This window comes from Phyllobates terribilis, unplaced genomic scaffold, assembly GCF_046119375.1.
Source record: "Phyllobates terribilis strain yellow unplaced genomic scaffold, ASM4611937v1 Scaffold_8__6_contigs__length_399053987, whole genome shotgun sequence".
NCBI lineage: Eukaryota > Metazoa > Chordata > Amphibia > Anura > Dendrobatidae > Phyllobates > Phyllobates terribilis.
In genome coordinates, this window is record NW_027362768.1 from 130,441,182 (window position 1) to 130,461,865 (window position 20,684).

At 43.4% G+C, this 20,684-nt stretch overlaps 1 protein-coding gene across 7 annotated transcripts in view; it reads left to right on the forward strand.

The window, feature by feature from the left end:
* Positions 1 to 20,684, forward strand: part of CACNA1E (calcium voltage-gated channel subunit alpha1 E) — a 1,192,401-nt gene that overhangs the window by 1,116,929 nt on the left and 54,788 nt on the right. For all 7 annotated transcript variants that reach the window (XM_073643295.1, XM_073643291.1, XM_073643293.1 and 4 more), the window contains 6 exons: positions 1,949 to 2,113; positions 2,235 to 2,345; positions 2,488 to 2,571; positions 5,223 to 5,348; positions 17,080 to 17,145; positions 17,248 to 17,339. In XM_073643295.1, the coding sequence (XP_073499396.1) occupies positions 1,949 to 2,113; positions 2,235 to 2,345; positions 2,488 to 2,571; positions 5,223 to 5,348; positions 17,080 to 17,145; positions 17,248 to 17,339 (644 nt within the window). The remainder of the gene's footprint in view (positions 1 to 1,948; positions 2,114 to 2,234; positions 2,346 to 2,487; positions 2,572 to 5,222; positions 5,349 to 17,079; positions 17,146 to 17,247; positions 17,340 to 20,684) is intronic.

Consider the following 20,684-nt stretch of genomic DNA (forward strand, 5'->3'; position numbering starts at 1 on the left):
TTTTAAATTATTACATTTCCAAAATATAGAAAAGTTTGGGGACTATAAATAATAATAATTTCTTCTAATTAATGCAATCTCATAATTCAAAAAGGGCTCAGACGTCAGGGGACATTTTCAGCTCTTAGAGTTAGGAAAGCGTCTTTATCTTTACAAAAAAAAGTGTTTCTTATTCATCAACTATTTTTTAGAAATTTAATGAGCTTCCATATTAAGCATTTGGGTATATAACTGCATATAAAGATGTATTATGTTGTATGTATTATATATTGCAAATAGCGATAATACAATCTGATCATCCTGTTTGAGATTGGCAGTGAATCAGTGCACAATTTTTTAAAGATTATATATTGTACTTTTAGCATTTTTTGGTACATGTGCATTGTCTTTGATTGTTTTAATATGTAACGTTTTAGCCTAACCAGATATGGTCACCCTCTATAGTGCACAGCATGGTGGGAATATGTTTATGTGAATATAACAATTGTCTTTTCATTTGGTCTTCTAGAAAATTTCACGATGTTTCCTATTTATCCTTCCTTTTTACACCTTAAATTATTGTATAGCTTTAAAATTTGTATTTTCTTTTCTTTGGTACAATTTAAAACAAGATTAGGTTGTAGCCTATTGTTAAAAAATAACCGTTGTTTTAATTTTTATTTCATAAATCAATACTAGACATGAAAATAATCAACTTTTTAATATATCTTATCAGAAAAAATCATCTTCTTTCTCCTCCTGGACTGATCATTCATTGTCAAAATTCTCAAATCCCAGATAAAAATCTGTATTTAGTAAAGATAGATTTTCCCATTACTACTGAAATAGGAGATGACAGTTGGTGCTGATAAGGATCTATGTAGACGGAAGGGGGTGGGAACTCTATTTGTAGCTCTTCCTCCTCTTCTCCTCTACATAGAATGTTATCAGCACCAACTGCCAATTCCTATCTCAGAAATTGGAAAATCTGTCTTCACTGAATATAGACTTTACCAGTGATTATCCCCATTTTTTTTTTAAATTAGAGTCCTAAATTGATTACTCTGGAGTTGTTCAGTAGTAGAAAACTCCTTTCATTTCTGCAATTTACAGAGATTGAGGCGGTGCGACAAGACACTCTGCTAGCGATGAGTATATCAATTTGAAGCTGAAATTCACTTTGAATTTTACAAAACTTTTTTTTGCAATTCGCATCAGGTGAATCCAGCAAAACGGTAGCTGGTTGATTGTCATTTTGCTACATTGTAAAGGGCCCGTTAGGAGTTAAAAGAATAAAAAAAATAATAGTAACCCCTTCCCAGCTCTCATCAGCCCTCTTATATTCTTCTAAATGGCTCCACACCTCTTCCACATTCACAGGGGTCTTCAGCACCTCTGACACTGGAAAGGCCTTGCAAGATCATGACGTGCGTCGGCCAGTGATGTCATGTCACAGGGCCTGATCAACATCAGCGGGATCGAAGACTATTGTGAATATGGAGGATAGTAGGAGAGGACTAGAGGACCGGGTGGGGAGCTGCTCTGGGGGACACGTGAGGGTCAAGAAGTAATTAATATTAATTTAAAAAAAACTTAGTATGTTCTATGGTCTGGAGAGACTTCATATAATAATTAAAGTACATTTCATTCTAATTTCTTAAATTTAATTTTCATCAAATAAATTAATGTATCAAATTTCCCAAACGAATTTGAGCAAATCTACCAAATTCGAATTTGGGTAAATTAGCTTGTGTCTATTTGTAACTCTTCAGTTCCCTTAATTATTATAATAGAGGTTTTGCTATTTTAGTGGAAGATTACAGAATTATTCGATATTAGAATAACCCTTTCCAAATTACTTTGCTTATTGATATTGACCAATGTCGGCTCAAGGAGAGTTATAAACCGTGAAATGAGCAAATTCTTTATTTTTTCTGTATGTTGAGAAATGTATGTCCTTGTTTCGTAGAGAGCCTGCATAGACTTTGCTATAAGTGCCAAGCCTCTCACCCGCTACATGCCACAGAATCGTCATACCTTCCAGTACCGCGTGTGGCACTTTGTAGTCTCCCCATCATTCGAGTACACGATCATGGCCATGATTGCCCTAAACACTGTGGTGCTTATGATGAAGGTAAGAATGGGAATTTGGTTACTTTGGGGATTGATGACATTAAATGTTCAAGTTCACGTATGATTGTAACGTTTGCCATGAAACACGCCTTTCAGGATATATTTTCCCTTTTTTCTTTCAGTATTACTCCGCTCCATACACTTATGAACTTGCTTTGAAGTATTTGAACATTGCCTTCACTATGCTATTTTCTCTCGAGTGCATCCTGAAAATCATTGCATTTGGATTCCTGGTACGTAACAATTACTTGTCTATTGTCCCTGAATATGTGTTCCTGTAGACAGAATATAGGGCTTATTGTAACAACTGAGACTTATATATCACATACAATGAGTTATCTCGAGTAATACAAGACGTTTTCTGTTTTCGCACAGAACTATTTCAGAGACACCTGGAATATTTTTGACTTTATTACAGTAATCGGCAGCATCACGGAGATTATTCTTACAGACAGTAAGGTGAGAAATGACTGGTTTCTGCTGTTATTATCTGTCGTCTGATGCTTCATATCTTTCGAAGTCAAAAGGAGATGTCTCGTAAATAGACATTATCACCTAGTCGCAGGATAAGTGATGATTTATAGATCAGTGGAGGTCCGACCTCTGGGATTGCTCCATTCATTCTGTATGGGACTGCTGAGTGTTGCGCTCAGCTTTTTCTGGCAGTCCCATAGTGAATGAATGGGTAATCATACCCTGTGTAAATGTTTCCACATTATGGATCAAAGAGCATCATGAAAACCAAGGAACACACTAGACAGGTCAGGGACAAAGTTGTGGAGAAGAGTAAAGCGGGGTTAGTTTATAAGAAAATAGCCCAATCTCTGAACATCTCAAAGAGCACTGTTCAATCCATCATTCAAAAATGGAAGTACTATGGTACAATTGCAAACCTAGCAAGTCATGGCCAAAACTAAAGTGACCTCCCAAGCAAGGAGAGCACTAATTAGAGAAGCAGCCAAGAGGCCATGGTCTCTCCGGAGGAGCTGCAGAGATCCACAGTTAAGATGGGAGAATCTATCCACAGGACAACTATTAGCCGTATACTCCACAAATCTGGCCTTTATAGAAAAGTGGCAAGAAGAAAGCCATCTTTGAAAGCAAGGCATAAGAATCAGAAGTCCTGTTTGCAGTTTGCAAAGAGCCAGTATCAACAGTGTACCTTGGTTGGACCCCATGACCCAACAAGCACAAACACCATAATCAAATGCGTATACCAATCTTATTTAAAAATCAATATAAAAAGGTCTAATTGATTGATCAGCAAGTTATCACTTATCTGATAGATAGGGGATAACTTTCAATAATGGAAATAACTCTATAAACACATTTTCGTTGAACCTGGAAATTCTTGCAACAAAAAAGTGTAACAAACCAAGACTTAATGGCTACTGAAAATTACAGCGTTCTTTCACTGATAAAGTTAAATGATTTTTCATTCTACAATTAGCTCCACTTAATTAACTCTGTTCTTAGTTTTAGAAAAGAGCACTGATGTGTAAGAGATAAATCTGAGGCTCTTAGCCATTGGACCTTTATTGTTAAATTCTAATTAGCCGTCCCCAGAAGCTGATTAATAAATTGCGTTTTGAATTAATAAGCTCTGTTACACCTTCAAGTGTGTGCTCAGCTGTCCTCTCACCCTGTAACTTAAAAATCAGATTATTACCTCTGGATATAGATCCTTAAGCTCTCATTATAGGTAAATATTCAAGTGTGTGCTCAGCTATGTGCTAGACTTTATGCTGATTGTGTTATGAATCAATGCACATAGATGGTCTGCTGATCCTGCCACAATCGTTTGGTACAGCTGACATTAAGGTAATATATATGAGATCCCTTAGATAATTTGCAGAATGGAAAGCTTGATTAAGGTGGTAGACAGAGATGAGGGAGGAGAGGTAGATCAGTACAGCTCTGTGGAGAGCATGGGTAGGGTGCTAGACAGAGATAAGGGAGGAGAGGTAGGTGGGTGCAGCTCTGTGGAGAGCATGGGTAGGGTGGTAGACAGATGAGGAAGAGGAGGTAGGTCAGTGCAGCTCTGTGGAGAGCATGGGTAGGGTGGTAGACAGATGAGGAAGGAGAGGTAGTTCGGTGCAGCTCTGTGGAGAGCATGGGTAATGTGGTAGACAGGAAAGAGAGGTAGGTCGATGCAGCTCTGTGGAAAGCATGGGTAGGGTGGTAGACAGAGATGAGGGAGGAGAGGTAGGTCAGTGCAGCTCTGTAGAGTGCATGGGTAGGGTGCTAGACAGAGATAAGGGAGGAGAGGTAGGTGAGTGCAGCTCTGTGGAGAGCATGGGTTGGGTGGTAGACAGAGATGAGGGAGGAGAGGTAGGCCGGTGCAGCTCTGTGGAGAGCATGGCTAGTGTGGTAGACAGAGATAAGGGAGGATAGGTATGGCAGTGCAGTACTGTGGAGAGCACATACAGAGGGGTAGACAGAGATGTAAGAAATCATTAAAGGGAATCTGTCAGCAGGTTTTTGCTATTTATTCTGAGAGCAGCATGATGTAGCGGCAGAGACTTTTCACTGGCTCAGCAGTTTGCTATAGTTTCAATACAATCAGTGTTTTATCAGCAGCAGATTATCACGGCAGGACTAGGTGTCACGTGGAAGGCAGTCAAGCTATTCTGTGTAACCCTGCCCCCACTACTGATTGGCTGCTTGCTAACAATGCACAGTGTACACAGGATGCTGCCAATCACTGGTATGGGTGGAGTTATACACCGCTCAGCATTCATAGCACTGCTACATCTACAACAGAAAAAATTGATTTTCTCAAAATTGCACCAAGCAGTCTAGTAAGTGATACATCACAGGAATCAGGGTCTCTGCCCCTACATTATGCTGCTCTCAGATTCCATAACAAAAACATGCTGATGGATTCCTCTTAATTGTTTTATTTATTCACAGTTTAATTTTTACAACAAATATGCAATAAGTGAACCCAGCCTTCATATGAAATTTATCTTTCCTTAACAGCCTACCTAGCTTACAATTATGTAAAAAAAACACTATTCTGTAGATTGTTAATATAAAGATTAAGTAAATATATTTTTCCATGAATAATATGAAGAAAATGAATGTCTTCGTTTTTTTTACCCTTCTAGTTGGTGAACACAAGCAGCTTCAATATGAGTTTCCTGAAGCTTTTCCGGGCTGCTCGACTTATTAAGCTTCTCCGTCAGGGTTACACAATCCGGATCTTATTATGGACTTTTGTTCAGTCTTTCAAGGTAACTAATCTTATTATTACATGTGCCTATTTGTTTCTATGTTTTTGCACTATGATATCCCAAGGTATTATTGTGTTTAGAAATTAACTGGAACCCATGAATTCGTATTTCTTCCACAATATCTAATATCTAGTGTTAAGCGAGCACTAAAATGCTCGGGTGCTCGAAGCTCGGGCCGAGCTCACTGTGATACTCGGGTGCTCGACCCGAGCAACGAGCCCAATGTTAGTCTATGGGAGACCCGAGCATTTTTTGCGGCGGCACCCCCGGCAGTCTTTTAAAAGCCTAACAAGTGCCCAAAACGATAGTGACAGTGCTCAAATGACATGGGGACAGCATGGGGATCGCCCCAGGAAGCATTTCTAACCCCCACTGCTGTCAACAACGTGGTCAGAGGTATTAAGCCACTTTTAAGGGCTCACAATAAAACGTTCAAAAACAAAACTGAAACTGCTTTCCTGTGAAGTATGTTAAGGAAGTTCCTTTCCAGGGTAAAGACTTGTGTATAAGGTAAAATAAATAACCCAAAAAAAAAAATACTCCTCCACACCTTGGGCTATGTTCACAAGTAGCATTTTTTATGCATTTTTGCACTTTTGTATTGCTTTCAACCGTGACAAATGCATTCACCGGGAAATGTCATTTTAACATTTTACAACCTTATCTGGCCATGTGCTGTGTGACACATGCATAAAGTGCTGAAAAGACATGGGAACAGAATGGGGAAGACCCCTGGAAGCATCTCTGACTCCCAGGTCACTGCCTAAAAGTGTGCCCATCAGAAGTCATCCTTGCCGCATCAGAAGATGCAGACTTGCAACTATCCCCTTGCAAGTTCTTGTCCCTGGGCAGTGTTCAATTGTACCTCCTCCATTCCTTGCAATGCAAGCGCAAATATGCAGCCAACCACCCACCCAACCCCAGGCTGCAATACCATGCTGCTTGCTTGCACTTGAAATTGGGCCTTTTCGGCATGTGGAGGCGGAATCTGGCCACCACGTCATGGCTGCGTTGGCGGCCTGGTATCCATACTCAGTCCCCAGCCGCCCGGCGGCCGGTTGTCCATAAACGGTCCCCAGCAGCCTCTACTTCTTCTTGGAACATCCCCCCACACACTTTTCTTAGCCCGGCCTGCTTTAGGGCAGCATTGGACAAGCCCACCAGAGAACCAGACTCCTCCGGTGGGCCCTGGCTTCTCCATCAGGGGAGTTGAGAGTGCAAAGGTGAGGAGCATGATGATGATGATAGAAGTTAGCATCTGCTTTGTTTTCTTGGAATGCAAGCGCATGTATGTAGTAGCGGCTAGGCCTGAGGTGGTCAGCGTTTTGGCGCATATCCTACCTCCTCCGAGGATTGCTGGATGTTTTCCTGCTACTATCCCAGTTCTATGACTCCCGTTAAAACAAAGCTTCAGGTGATGAATGATGGATGAGGTAGTGGCAAAGGAGAAAGAGCAGGAGGAACAGGGACCATTCACATCAATATCAGGCCAGTCAACCACATATGTCTTGTAGGATATGTTTCTGTAACAAAAGGAGCAGTTCAGCTACACAGTTATAGGGCATACAGTGAGTGCAATGCCTACCAAAAATTTTGAGGCACTCCAATGCCCCTTGGAAATGACATGGAGGTCAGAGGGCCTTAACTAAACCGTTTTTTCCATTTATAGCAACTGGGTATCCTGTACACTGTTGGCCTAAGCAGTGAATGGAAGGCTTTCCAAATATTATGAGGAACTGCAATGCCCCTTGAAACAGACGTGGATTACAGCGTACTAAAAACCTTCTACCCATTATTGGGGAGTGGGTCTCCCTTAGTTTTCACCTTTGCATTGAAAAGCAAAAGCTGACTAAAATTAGGAGGAAATGCAATGCCCGTTGGAAGAGTCGTGGAGGTTAGAGGTAATTAAAAACAACATTTCAATGCCCCTTGGAAGAGCTGTGGAGTTCAGAGTGGTTTAACAAGATGCTTTTAATGCCCCTTGGAAAAGTGGTGGAGATCGCAGTAGCTTAACAGACGGTTTTATTGCCCCTTGGAAAAGTGGTGGAGGTCGCAGTAGCTTAACAAGACGGTTTGAATGCCCCTTGGAAGAGACATGGAGGTCCCAGTAGCTTAACAAGACGGTTTTAATGCCCCTCGGAAAAGTGGTGGAGGTCGCAGTAGCTTGACAAGACGCTTTTAATGCCCCTTCCAAGAGCCATGAAGTACAGCATATTAAAAACATTATTCCCATTATTTGGGAGTGTGTCTCCCATAGTCTTTGCTTATGCCTTCCAAGCAAAACCTGCCAAAAATTAGGACGGAGGAACTTGCAATGCCCCTTACAAGAGCCATGCAATACAGCATATTACAAACATTATTCCCATTATTGGGGACTGGGTCTCCCATAGTATTTCCTTATACCTTCCAAGCAAAAGCTGCCAAAAATTAGGACGGAGGAACTTGCAATGCCCGTTACAAGAGCCATGCAGTACAGCATATTACAAACATTATTCCCATTATTGGGGAGTGTGTCTCCCATAGTCTTTGCTTATGCCTTCCAAGCAAAAGCTGCCAAAAATTAGGACGGAGAAACTTGCAATGCCCCTTACAAGAGCAATGCAGTACAGCATATTACAAACATTATTCCCATTATTGGGGAGTGTGTCTCCCATAGTCTTTGCTTATGCCTTCCAAGCAAAAGCTGCCAAAAATTAGGAGGAAATGCAATGCCCGTTCGAAGAGTCGTAGAGGTTAGAGTTAATTAAAAACAACATTTCAATGCCCCTTGGAAGAGCTGTGGAGTTCAGACTGGTTTAACAAGACGCTTTTAATGCCCCATGGAAAAGTGGTGGAGGTCGCAGTAGCTTAACAAGACGTTTTTAATGCCCCTTGGAAAAGTGGTGGAGGTCGCAGTAGCTTAACAAGACGGTTTTAATGGCCCTCGCAAAAGTGGTGGAGGTCCCAGTAGCTTAACAAGATGGTTTGAAAGCCCCTTGGAAGAGACGTGGAGGTCACAGTAGCTTAACAAGACGGTTTTAATGCCCCTCGCAAAAGTGGTGGAGGTCCCAGTAGCTTAACAAGACGATTTGAATGCCCCTTGGAAAAGACGTGGGGGTCCCAGTAGCTTAACAAGACACTTTTAATGCCCCTCGGAAAAGTGGTGGAGGTCACAGTAGCTTAACAAGACGGTTTTAATGCCCCTCGCAAAAGTGGTGGAGGTCCCAGTAGCTTAACAAGACAGTTTTAAAGCCCCTTGGAAGAGACGTGGAGGTCCCAGTAGCTTAACAAGACAGTTTTAATGCCCCTTGGAAGAGACGTGGAGGTCCTAGTAGCTTAACAAGACGATTTGAATGCCCCTTGGAAAAGACGTGGGGGTCCCAGTAGCTTAACAAGACAGTTTTAAAGCCCCTTGGAAGAGACGTGGAGGTCCCAGTAGCTTAACAAGACAGTTTTAATGCCCCTTGGAAGAGACGTGGAGGTCCTAGTAGCTTAACAAGACGGTTTTAATGCCCCTCGGAAAAGTGGTGGAGGTCACAGAAGCATAACCAGACGCTTTTAATGCCCCTCAAAAAAGAGGTGGACATCACAGTAGCTTAACAAGACGGTTTCAATGCCCCTTGGAAGAGACGTGGAGGTCCCAGTAGCTTAACAAGACGGTTTTAATGCCCCTCGGAAAAGTGGTGGAGGTCACAGTAGCTTAACAAGACCGTTTGAATGCCCCTTGGAAGAGACGTGGAGGTCCCAGTAGCTTAACAAGACGCTTTTAATGCCCCTTACAAGAGCCATACAGTACAGCATCTTAAAAATATTATTCCCATTATTGGGGAGTGGGTCTCCCACAGTCTTTGCTTATGCCTTCCAAGCAAAAGCTGACAAAAATAAGGACGGAGGAACTTTCAATAATGGCAACACGGACCACGGTCACCCTGGTGGTATAGTGGTGGTGCAGGCTGAGGATAAGGAGAAGAACATAAAACAGCCGAAATGAGGAAGCGTATACCCATGTGTGGGTGTGAAGCGGTGCATGTGAATACACCTCCCGAAATAACACAGTGGATTTGACTTTATGTTACTCTGCTGTCATTTGGTGGTGATGAGAAGTCTGGCCCAATCCAGCCCTTGTTCATTTTGATAAGGGTCAGCTTGTCAGCATTTTCAGTTGACAGGCGAGTGCGCTTATCAGTTATAATTCCCCCAGCGGCACTAAAAACACGCTCCTATAACACGCTAGCGGCAGGGCAGGCCAGGACCTACAAGGCGTACAGAGCGAGTTCATTCCAAGTGTCCAGCTTGGATACTCAATAATTAAAAGGCACAGAGGAATCACGGAGGACGCTGGTACGGTCGGCAAGGTACTCCCTCACCATCTTTTGAAACTTTCCACTCCTTGTGAGAGTACCCCGCGCCTCAGGGCCTGTAAGCTGGGCGGGTCTCAGAAAACTGTCCCAGAATGTTGACAGTGTTCCCCTGCCTCTGCTGGATTGGAGTTGCCTCTCTCTCGCTTGTACGCCTTGGTTGGTCAACGAACTGTGACCTCTGCCGCTAGCGTGTTCAGATGGGAATTTTTTTAACAGTTCAGCAGCAAGGGCCATCTGGTACTGCCCCATTTTTGTAGACCTCTCCACCTCAGGAATAAGAGAGTGAAAGTTCTCCTTGTAGCGGGGGTCTAAAAGTGTCACCAACCAGTAATGACTGTCACCCAACATTTTGACAACGCGAGGGTCACGGTTAAGGCAGCGTAACATAAAGTCAGCCATGCGTGCCAGACTGGTAACGGGCAAGACTTCCGTGTCCTCACCAAGATGACGACTGACCATGCTCTCCTCCTCCTCCTCCTCCCCCCTGTCCTCAGGCCACCAACGCTGAACTGACGGTATGACAGTTCTACAGGTACTACCATCTACAGCGCATGATACAAGCTCCTGTTCTTCCTCCTCCTCCTCCTCTCCCTCATTGTCCCCCAATGCACGTTGGGATGAGATGAGGCTGGGCTGTGTGTAATCGACCGCTACGGCTTCTTGATCCATCTCATCATACTCTGGCTGCAATGCCTCCTCTTTAATTCTCTGCAGAGAGCGTTGCAAAAGACAGACAAGTGGAATGCTGATTCTAATGATGGCGTCATCGCCACTCACCATCTTGGTGGACTCCTCAAAGTTTGTCAAGATGGTTCATATGTCAGACATCCAGGTTCACTCCTGAGGTCTTATGTGTGGAGTCTGACCTGAATATCAACGGCCTTGTTGCAGCTGGTACTCCACAACTGCTCTCTTCTGCTCACAAATCCTTTGCAACTTGTGGAGGGTAGACTTCCAACGTGTGTGGACATCACACACAAGTCGGTGTGACGGAAGCTGCAAACGCTGCTGCAACACAGCAAGGGCGGCGAAAGCTGTAGCCGACTTGCGAAAATAAGCTGACAGGCGGCGTACTTTGACGAGCAGATCTGGCAACTCGAGGTACGATTTAAGAAACCGCTGAACCACGAGGTTAAGCACATGAGCCAGGCATGGTACGTGTGTGATCTCACCTCGCCTCAGAGCCGCCACCAGGTTACGGCCATTGTCACACACGACCATGCCTGGATGTAGGTTCAGCGGTCTCAGCCACAGATCTGCCTGCTCTTTCACAGCTGTCCACAACTCAAAAGCAGTGTGAGGTTTCTCACCTAAGCTTATGAGTTTCAGCACAGCCTGTCGCCGCTTAGCGGATGCAGTACTGCAGTGCTTCCAGCTTGTAACTGATGTGGTGATATCTGAGATGGAGGCTGAACATGAGGAGGAGGAGGAGGATGATGCGCACTGTGGGGGAAACTCTGACTGACATAGGGCCCGCAATCCTCGGTGTGGGGAGGATGTGTTCCGTCCCAAGGTCCGACTGTGTCCCGGCTTCCACTATGTTTACCCAGTGTGCCGTCAGGGAGATGTACCGTCCCTGGCCACAAGCACTTGTCCACGTGTCCGTTGTCAGCTGGATTCTCCCAGTAACTGCGCTGTTGAGGGCACAGCAGATGTTTTGGGACACGTGCTTGTGTAGTGCGGGGATGGCACACCAGGCAAAATAGTGTCGGCTGGGGAGCGAGTACCGAGTGACGGCCACCGCCATAAGGTTGCGGAAGGATTCCGTCTCCACCAGCCTAAAAGGCAGCATTTCCAACGCAAGCAGTCGTGAAATGTGCGAATTTAGGACTGTGGCCTGTGGGGCGTTAGCTGTGAATTTCCGCTTTCGTTCAAAGGTCTGGGATATGGACAATTGAACGCTGCGGTGGGACGTGGACGTGGACGCTTTTTCTTTAGAAACTGCCATAACAAGTGAAGACTGAGAGGAGGGGGCATCTTTGCATGCAGTATGGACATGGGGATTGCCTTGCACACACAACAGGGGTTCTATTGCACGCACAACAGCGGAAGAAGCAGTGGTGACACCCGCTGACACTGGTCGTGGACCCTGGGGTTCGCCCCACAAAGCCGGGTGCTTTGCTGCCATGTGCCTGATCATGCTGGTGGTGGTCAGCCTGGTAGTTTTGTCACCCCTGCTGATGCTGGCATGGCAGGTGGTACAAATGGCCTTTTTGGGGTTATCAGCAGAGTCTTTAAAAAAATTCCAGACTCTAGAAGACCTACAGGTTGTACTGGCAACGTCCCTCGTGTTGGTGTTACGGGGAACTGTTGCCCGTCTTCTGTGTGCGGCCGCCACATTGCTTCTTCCTGCCTGTTGGGGTACTCTGCCTCCCTCACCCTGTGTGCTGCTGGCCTCGCTCTGCATGTCCTCCTGCCACATTGGGTCAGTTACTAGATCATCCACCACCTCCTCCTCTTCCACTTGCGCACCACGATCCTCCTCCTCACTTCCTGGCAATTGTGTCTTGTCATCGTCCACCTCTTGTGACAAATTGCCAGCGTCGACTTCCTGTGGCCATGGCTGTTCAAATATTTGGGCATCGCTACATGGGATCTCCTCTTCCACCACTTCAAGCGGAGCAGGCGAGGGGCACAAATCTGGAAATGGACCAGTGAACAGCTCTTCAGAGTGTCCAAGTGTGGGATCAGTTGCTGTCTGACGACACTTGGCATGGTGGGAGGAAGGAGCATCAGTGTGAGGAGGAATATGCGGTCGAGACTCATGGCTACTAAGAGTTGACCGTGTGGAAGACAGACCGGAGGTGGTGGTGCCCAGGTAACTGGAAGTATTATCTGCTATCCAATTAATAACCTGTTCACACTGATCAGTTCGCAATACTGGTGTTGTTCTGTGCTTCCCTAGAAATTTGGTCAAGAAGTGGGAGCGAGAAGATGTGGCTGTTGGTTGTGGCACATTTTCACCTTGGCCACGGCCCCGTCCTCCGCACTCGCCATCACCAGAACGTCCACTTCCACGTCCCTTGCCACGCGCCTTGCCCATTGTAAAGGAAGTAAAATAGCTTACACTTGCACTATCAATGGAAAAAGGGTAATAAAAAGTAGATTAGAACCGTGGAAGAGGAAAACCACAGTTCTATTTCTCTGGCCTACACCCGACTCTTTTAAACAATCTGAACAATCAGGGAGAAACTATTACTGTTTTTCTTTACGGAAAAAATACCAAAAGCTGAATGATAGAGATTTTTTACCGTGGAATGGCCAAACCACAGTTATTGTTTACTTGGGTATACCAGAAAATTTTCAAAAGATATATTTGCGGCTGAACAGTGAGCGACACACTCAAACTGGTTTTTTTAGGTAAAAATGGCCCAAAAGTGGATAATACAGGGATTTGACCTGTGGAACTACAAAACCACACTTGTATTTCTCGGGCCTACACCAGACTATTTTCAACAGATATATTTGTCTCTGAACAATCAGGAGACACTACTGTTTTTCTTTACAGCAAAAAATGCAAAAAAGCAGGATAATACAGAGATTTGACCCGTGGAACTGCAAAACCACACTTCTCTTTCTCGGGCCTACACCAGACTATTTTCAACAGATATATTTGTGTCTGAACAATCAGGAGACACTACTACTGTTTTTCTTTACGGCAAAAAATGCCAAAAGCAGGATAATAGAGATTTTTTACCGTGGAACAGCTAAACCACAGTTATAATTTACTGGTGTATACCAGACTTTTTTAAATATATATATTTGCGGCTGAACAGTGAGTGACACACTCAAACTGTTTTTTTAGATACAAATGGCCCAAAACTGGATAATACAGAGGTTTGAACCGTGGAACTGCAAAACCACACTTCTATTTCTCGGGCCTACACCAGACTATTTTCAACACATATATTTGTGTCTGAAAAATCAGGGAGACACTATTAGTTTTTTTTTACGGCAAAAAATGACAAAAGCAGGATAATAGAGATTTTTTACCGTGGAACAGCAAAACCACAGTTACACCTTCTCATTTAAAGATTTTTCTGTATTTTCATGACTATGAAAATTGGACATTCACACTGAAGGCATCAAAACTATGAATTAACACATGTGGAATTATATACTTAACAAAAAAGTGTGAAACAACTGAAAATATGTCTTCTATTCTAGGTTCTTCAAAGTAGCCACCTTTTGCTTTGATGACTGCTTTGCACACTCTTGTCATTCTCTTGATGAGCTTCAAAAGGTAGTCACCGGAAATGGTTGTCACTTCACAGGTGTGCCCTGTCAGGTTTAATAAGTGGGATTTCTTGCCTTATAAATGGGGTTGGGACCATCAGTTGTGTTGTGCAGAATTGTGGTGGATGCACAGCTGAGAGTCCTACTGAATAGACTGTTAGAATTTTTATTATGGCAAGAAAAAAGCAGCTAAGTAAAGAAAAACGAGTGGCCATCATTACTTTAAGAAATGAAGGTCAGTCGGTGCAAAAAAATGGGAAAACTTTGAAAGTGTCCCCAAATGCAGTTGCAAAAACCATCAAGCGCTACAAAGAAATTGGCTAACATGAGGACCGCCCCAGGAAAGGAAGACCAAGAGTCACCTCTGCTTCTAAGGATAAGTTTATCCGAGTCACCAGCCTCAGAAATCGCAGGTTAACAGCAGCTCAAATTAGAGACCAGGTCAATGCCACACAGAGTTCTAGCAGCAGACACATCTCTTCAACAACTGTTAAGAGGAGACTTTGTGCAGCAGACCTTCATGGTAAAATAGCTGCTAGGAAACCACTGCTAAGGACATGCAACAAGCAAAAGAGACTTGTTTGGGCTAAAGAACACAAGGAATGGACATTAGACCAGTGGAAATCTGTGCTTTGGTCTGATGAGTCCAAATTTGAGATCTTTGGTTCCAACCACCGTGTCTTTGTGCGACGCAGAAAAGGTGAACGGATGGACTCTACATGCCTTGTTCCCACCGTGAAGCATGGAGGAGGAGGTGTGATGGTGTGGGGGTGCTTTGCTGGTGACACTGTTGGGGATTTATTCAAAATTGAAGGCATATTGAACCAACATGGCTACCACAGCATCTTGCAGCGGCATGCTATTCCATCCGGTTTGCGTTTAGTTGGACCATAATTTATTTTTCAACAGGACAATGACCCCAAACACACCTCCAGGCTGTGGAAGGGCTATTTGACCAAGGTGGAGAGTGATGGGGTGCTACGCCAGATGACCTGGTCTCCACAGTCACCAGACCTGAACCCAATCGAGATGGTTTGGGGTGAGCTGGACCGCAGAGTGAAGGCAAAAGGGCCAACAAGTGCTAAGCATCTCTGTGAACTCCTTCAAGATTGTTGGAAGACCATTTCCGGTGACTACCTCTTGAAGCTTATCAAGAGAATGCCAAGAGTGTGCAAAGTAGTCATCAAAGCAAAAGGTGGCTACTTTGAAGAACCTAGAATATAAGACATATTTTCAGTTGTTTCACACTTTTTTGTTAAGTATATAATTCCACATGTGTTAATTCATAGTTTTGATGCCTTCAGTGTGAATGTACAAGGTGTGTCCAAACTTTTGGTCTGTACTGTATATATTTGCGGCTGAACAGTGAGCGACACACGCAAACTGGTTTTTTTAGATACAAATGGCCCAAAACTGGATAATACAGAGGTTTGAACCGTGAAACTGAAAAACCACACTTCTATTTCTCTGGCCTACACCAGACTATTTTCAACAGATATATTTGTATCTGAAAAATCAGAGACACACTTTTTTTTGGGGGGGGAGGGGGGACACCAAAAGGTTAATAAGACGGGTATTTGTACAGTGTGAAGGAGGAAAAAAAAAAGAGGATTTAGATGAAAAGAAAAGGATTTTTCCTGTCCCCGAGACCTGGAGCTAAGTCCAGCAATTTCAGCAACAGGAGCACACAGGACTGTAATGCAGCGTTTGCTGGTATAACCACTGCGTCTCCTATACAGCCTGCCTGCCTGATATCTGGGATGGATATTAGTCCTGAGAAGGACTGTTTGTTTGATCTGGCAGCCTTTACAGACCCTACACTAACTATTTCGCAGGATATATCTCTCCCTAAATCATCAGCGCTGTCCCTACACTGTCTGATCCGGAGAGACTGTGTCCAAGATGGCGGCGCCCGGTTTTAAATACTCGATGTGACGCTGTGCAGCCAGCCAATCACTGTAATGCCCACAAACAACATGGCTGCGGCATTACAGTGACTGGCTGGCAATCCCTGCATGTTCATTGGCTCTGTAAAGAGCGCCAAACATGCAGGGCGGAGACCCGAGCTCCCGCCCGAGTAACCCGGAAATGCTCGGTGGTCCCAAAACATCCCGAGTAGCGTGATGCTCGGGCGAGTACCGAGCAGTGTCGAGCATGCTCGCTCAATACTACTAATATCCCATTGATAAACTATAGATGCTTAGTCAACAAGGTTTTGCTTTCTGGATCTCTTAAATCTATCATTTCTGTTTCCTCCTCTCGCCATACTGTGTTCCTTCACAGCTATGTCGTTTCTTGCTGCTATTCTCATGTCATCATTCTTTCAAAATCTACTGTATGTGCATGATATCATGTGTTTTTGTCCCTCAGTGACATAACTTGCAGCTTGTGGGTCCCAGTGCAAATCTTGGAACAGCAGCCGCCATCTCTCACAGGTCTTTAAAGGGGTTGTCCGGTCCAAAATGATAAGTCTGCAGTCACTCTGTGTGACTGCAGACTTATGAAATCCCCCAGCGTGCACACTGTGCGCTGCACGGATTTGACAGTTTCTGAGCCAGGACCGGCGGGTACGTATGCATACTCCCAGCCACAGCTGAACTAGTGGGTGCGGCGTTGCTCCATATACTTGTATACAGGGAGGCCACTTCCACTAGTCGGGCTGTGCCCGGTAATATGCATAACGCATAATGCGCCCCGTATAGTAATGTGGCCGTCCAGTGGGCGTGGGCGACTAGTGGGCATGGCCTCGCTCAATACAAGCATATGGAGCGAGCCCGCATCCACTAATCGGGCTGTGGCCGGTAATATGCATAACTCGTATGTACCCGCTGGTCCCGGCTCAGAAACCAGCGCACTGTGCGCTAAGGGGGTTTCATAAGTCTGCAGTCACACAGAGTGACTGCAGACTTATTGATTTGGACCGGACAACCCCTTTAATATTTTGTTTTTAGTTTATGGGACAAAGGGATATTTTGGCTCTCTTAGACTCCAGGGCCCAGGTACAACTGCAGACCCCTCACCCACTATAGCTACGACCCTGCAGATATGGGTTAATTTGTAGGTACTTGTTACAGACTTTGCATTATGGTCCCGGTTACACCTTTTTTTATGGTATTTCATATATTCATCCTATAATTTTATCACTTACTTTTCAGGCTCTTCCTTATGTCTGTCTCTTGATTGCGATGCTGTTCTTCATCTACGCTATTATTGGGATGCAGGTGAGTCTGTTTCCCACTCACATGTTTTTCCCTTAAATTCTATGCAATAGTAGTCAACACCTTGAATAAAGCCCATAAATAAGTATTGGTTTATGTACATAGGTGTTCGGAAACATCCGTCTAGAAGAGGACAGCCATATCAACAGACACAACAACTTCCGGAGCTTCTTCAGTTCCCTTATGCTCCTTTTCAGGTCGGTTTTTACTTTTTCTATGGTTTCACATTAAAAAGTAAAAATATGCACTAAACATATTGAAAGTATAGGTAGTTGAAAAAATCAGAATGTACCACTGTGTAACCCTCTTTAACCCCTCTTTGGCCAGGCAAATTTTCATTTTTGACCTTTAGTTTTTTTCCTCTCCATCTTCCAAGGGCCATAAGTTTTATATTTTTCCATTGGCATAGCTGAATAAGAGCTTGCTTTAGTTTTGGATGCCATCATTCATTTTACTATATAATGTACTGGAAAATGGGAAAAAAATCCATATGACATGAAAAAAATGAAATTCTCCCATTGTTTTTTGGATTTTTTTTTTAATAGTGTACATTGTGTAGTATAAATCACCTGATAGCATGACTCTCCAGGTCAGCATCATTACAATGGTGGAAAACTTAAAAAAAAAAATCTGAAATTGGGTTTCTCGCCCCTTGTAAAGTTGTTATTTGTCTATAGAGCTGTGTGAGGACATTTTTTATACCTTTTTCTATACCATTTTGGTGTATATACTACTTTTTGATCACCTTTTTATTACATTTTTAGGGGGAGATGTGGCAACTAAAACTGGTGCAGTTTATATATACAAATATATACCTCTCAAGTTAAGTTTGTACCGGCTGCAGGGATAGTAATATAGACACCGCGTGCCTCCACCTCATTGCGTGTTTCGCTTAGCTTCTTCTGGGGGCATGACGCAATCTTGAAGGGAAAACCTGTAAAAGGCTGCAAAAGACTTTGGACTGAGGCAAGGGTTTACCTTCCAGCAGGACAATGACCCTAAACATACAGCCAGAGCTACAATGGATGGTTTGCATCAAAGCATATTCATGTGTGTGAATGGCCCAGTCACAGTCCAGACCTAAATTTCATTGAGAATCTGTGACTTGAGAATTGTTGTTCACAGACATCTCTTTTAGCTAGAGATAGTTTATAAAGAAGAATGGGAAAAATGTTCAGCCTTTAGATGTACAAAGCTGGTAGAGACCGATCCCAAAAGAGTTACAGCAGTAATTGCAGCGAAAGATGGTCCTACATATAGAATAGAATATAAATGCACATCACAATTTTCAAACTTATATTTTTAAAATATTTAGAAAACCATGTATCCTTTCCTTTCTACTTTACAAATTCTTGCTGCTTTGTGTTGGTAAAGCACATAAAATACAAATAAAATATTGTACATATATTGCAAGTTTGTGGGTGTCGAATGAAAAAACGTGGAAAAATTCACTGGGTATGAATACATTTTCAAGGCACTGTAATACAGGTGCATCTCACTAAATTAGAATATCATCAAAAAGTCAATGTATTTCAGTTCTTCAATACAAAAAGTGAAACTCATATATTATAAAGTCATTATAAACAGAGTGATCTATTTCAAGTGTTTATTTCTGTTAATGTTGATGATTATGGCTTACAGCCAATGAAAACACAAACGTCATTATCTCAGTAAATTAGAATACTTTATAACATCAGCTTGAAATTGTTTTTAAAATCCGAAATGTTGGCCTACTGAAATGTATGTTCAGTAAATGCCCTCAATACTTGGTCGGGGCTCCTTTTACATCAATTACTGCATCAATGCGGCGTGGCATGGAGGCGATCAGCCTGTGGCACTGCTGAGGTGTTATGGAAGCCCAGGTTGCTTTGATAGCAGCCTTCAGCTCGTCTGCATTGTTGGGTCTGGGGTCTCTCATCTTCCTCTTGACAATACCCCATAGATTTTCTATGGGGTTAAGGTCAGGCGAGTTTGCTGGCCAATCAAGCACAGTGATACTGTTGTGTGTAAACCAGGTATTGGTACTTTTGGCAGTGTGGACAGGGGCCAAGTCCTGCTGGAGAATGAAATTTCCATCTTCAAAAAGCTTGTCGGCAGAGGGAAGCATGAAGTGCTCTAAAATTTCCTGGTAGACGGCTGCGCTGACTTTGGTCTTGATAAAACACAGTGGACCTACACCAGCAGATGACATGGCTCCCCAAACCATCACTGATTGTGGAAACTTCACACTAGACGTCAAGCAGCTTGGATTGTGTGCCTCTCCATTCTTTCTCCAGACTCTAGGACCTTGATTTCCAAATGAAAATTGGAATTCTGGGACCTTGTGGAGTGTGTCAATTACTGCCTTCTGGACATCTGTCAAGTCAGCAGTCTTCCCCATGATTGTGGAGCCTACTGAAACAGTCTAAGGGATCTTTTTAAACGATTAGGAAGCCTTTGCAGGTGTCTTTTGTTAATTATTTTAATTTACTGAGATAATGACTTTTGTGTTTTCATTGGCTGTAAGCCATAATCATCAACATTAACAGAAATAAACACTTGAAATAGATCACTCTGTTTGTAATGACTCTATTTAATATATGAGTTTCACTTTTTGTATTGAAGAACTGAAATAAAATAACTTTTTGATGATATTCTAATTTAGTGAGATGCACATGTATGTACAGTACAGACCAAAAGTTTGGACACACCTTCTCATTTAAAGATTTTTCTGTATTTCATGACTATGAAAATTGTACATTCACACTGAAGGCATCAAAACTATGAATTAACACATGTGGAATTATATACTTAACAAAAACGTGTGAAACAACTGAAAATATGTCTTATATTCTAGGTTCTTCAAAGTAGCCACCTTTTGCTTTGATGACTGCTTTGCACACTCTTGGCATTCTCTTGATGAGCTTCAAGAGGTAGTCACCGGAAATGGTCTTCCAACAATCTTGAAGGAGTTCCCAGAGATGCTTAGCACTTGTTGGCCCTTTTGCCTTCACTCTGCGGTCCATCTCACCCCAAACCATCTCGATTGGGTTCAGGTCTGCTGACTGTGGAAGCGAGGTCATCTGGCATAGCACCCCATCACTCTCCTTCTTGGTCAAATAGCCCTTACACAGCCTGGAGGTGTGTTTGGGGTCATTGTCCTGTTGAAAAATAAATGATGGTCCAACTAAACGCAAACCGGATGGAATAGCATGCCGCTGCAAGATGCTGTGGTAGCCATGCTGGTTCAGTATGCCTTCAATTTTGAATAAATCCCCAACAGTGTCACCAGCAAAGCACCCCCACACCATCACACCTCCTCCTCCATGCTTCACGGTGGGAACCAGGCATGTAGAGTCCATCCGTTCACCTTTTCTGCGTCGCACAAAGACACGGTGGTTTTAACCAAAAATCTCAAATTTGGACTCATCAGACCAAAGCACAGATTTCCACTGGTCTAATGTCCATTCCTTGTGTTCTTTAGCCCAAACAAGTCTCTTCTGCTTCTTGCCTGTCCTTAGCAGTGGTTTCCTAGCAGCTATTTTACCATGAAGGCCTGCTGC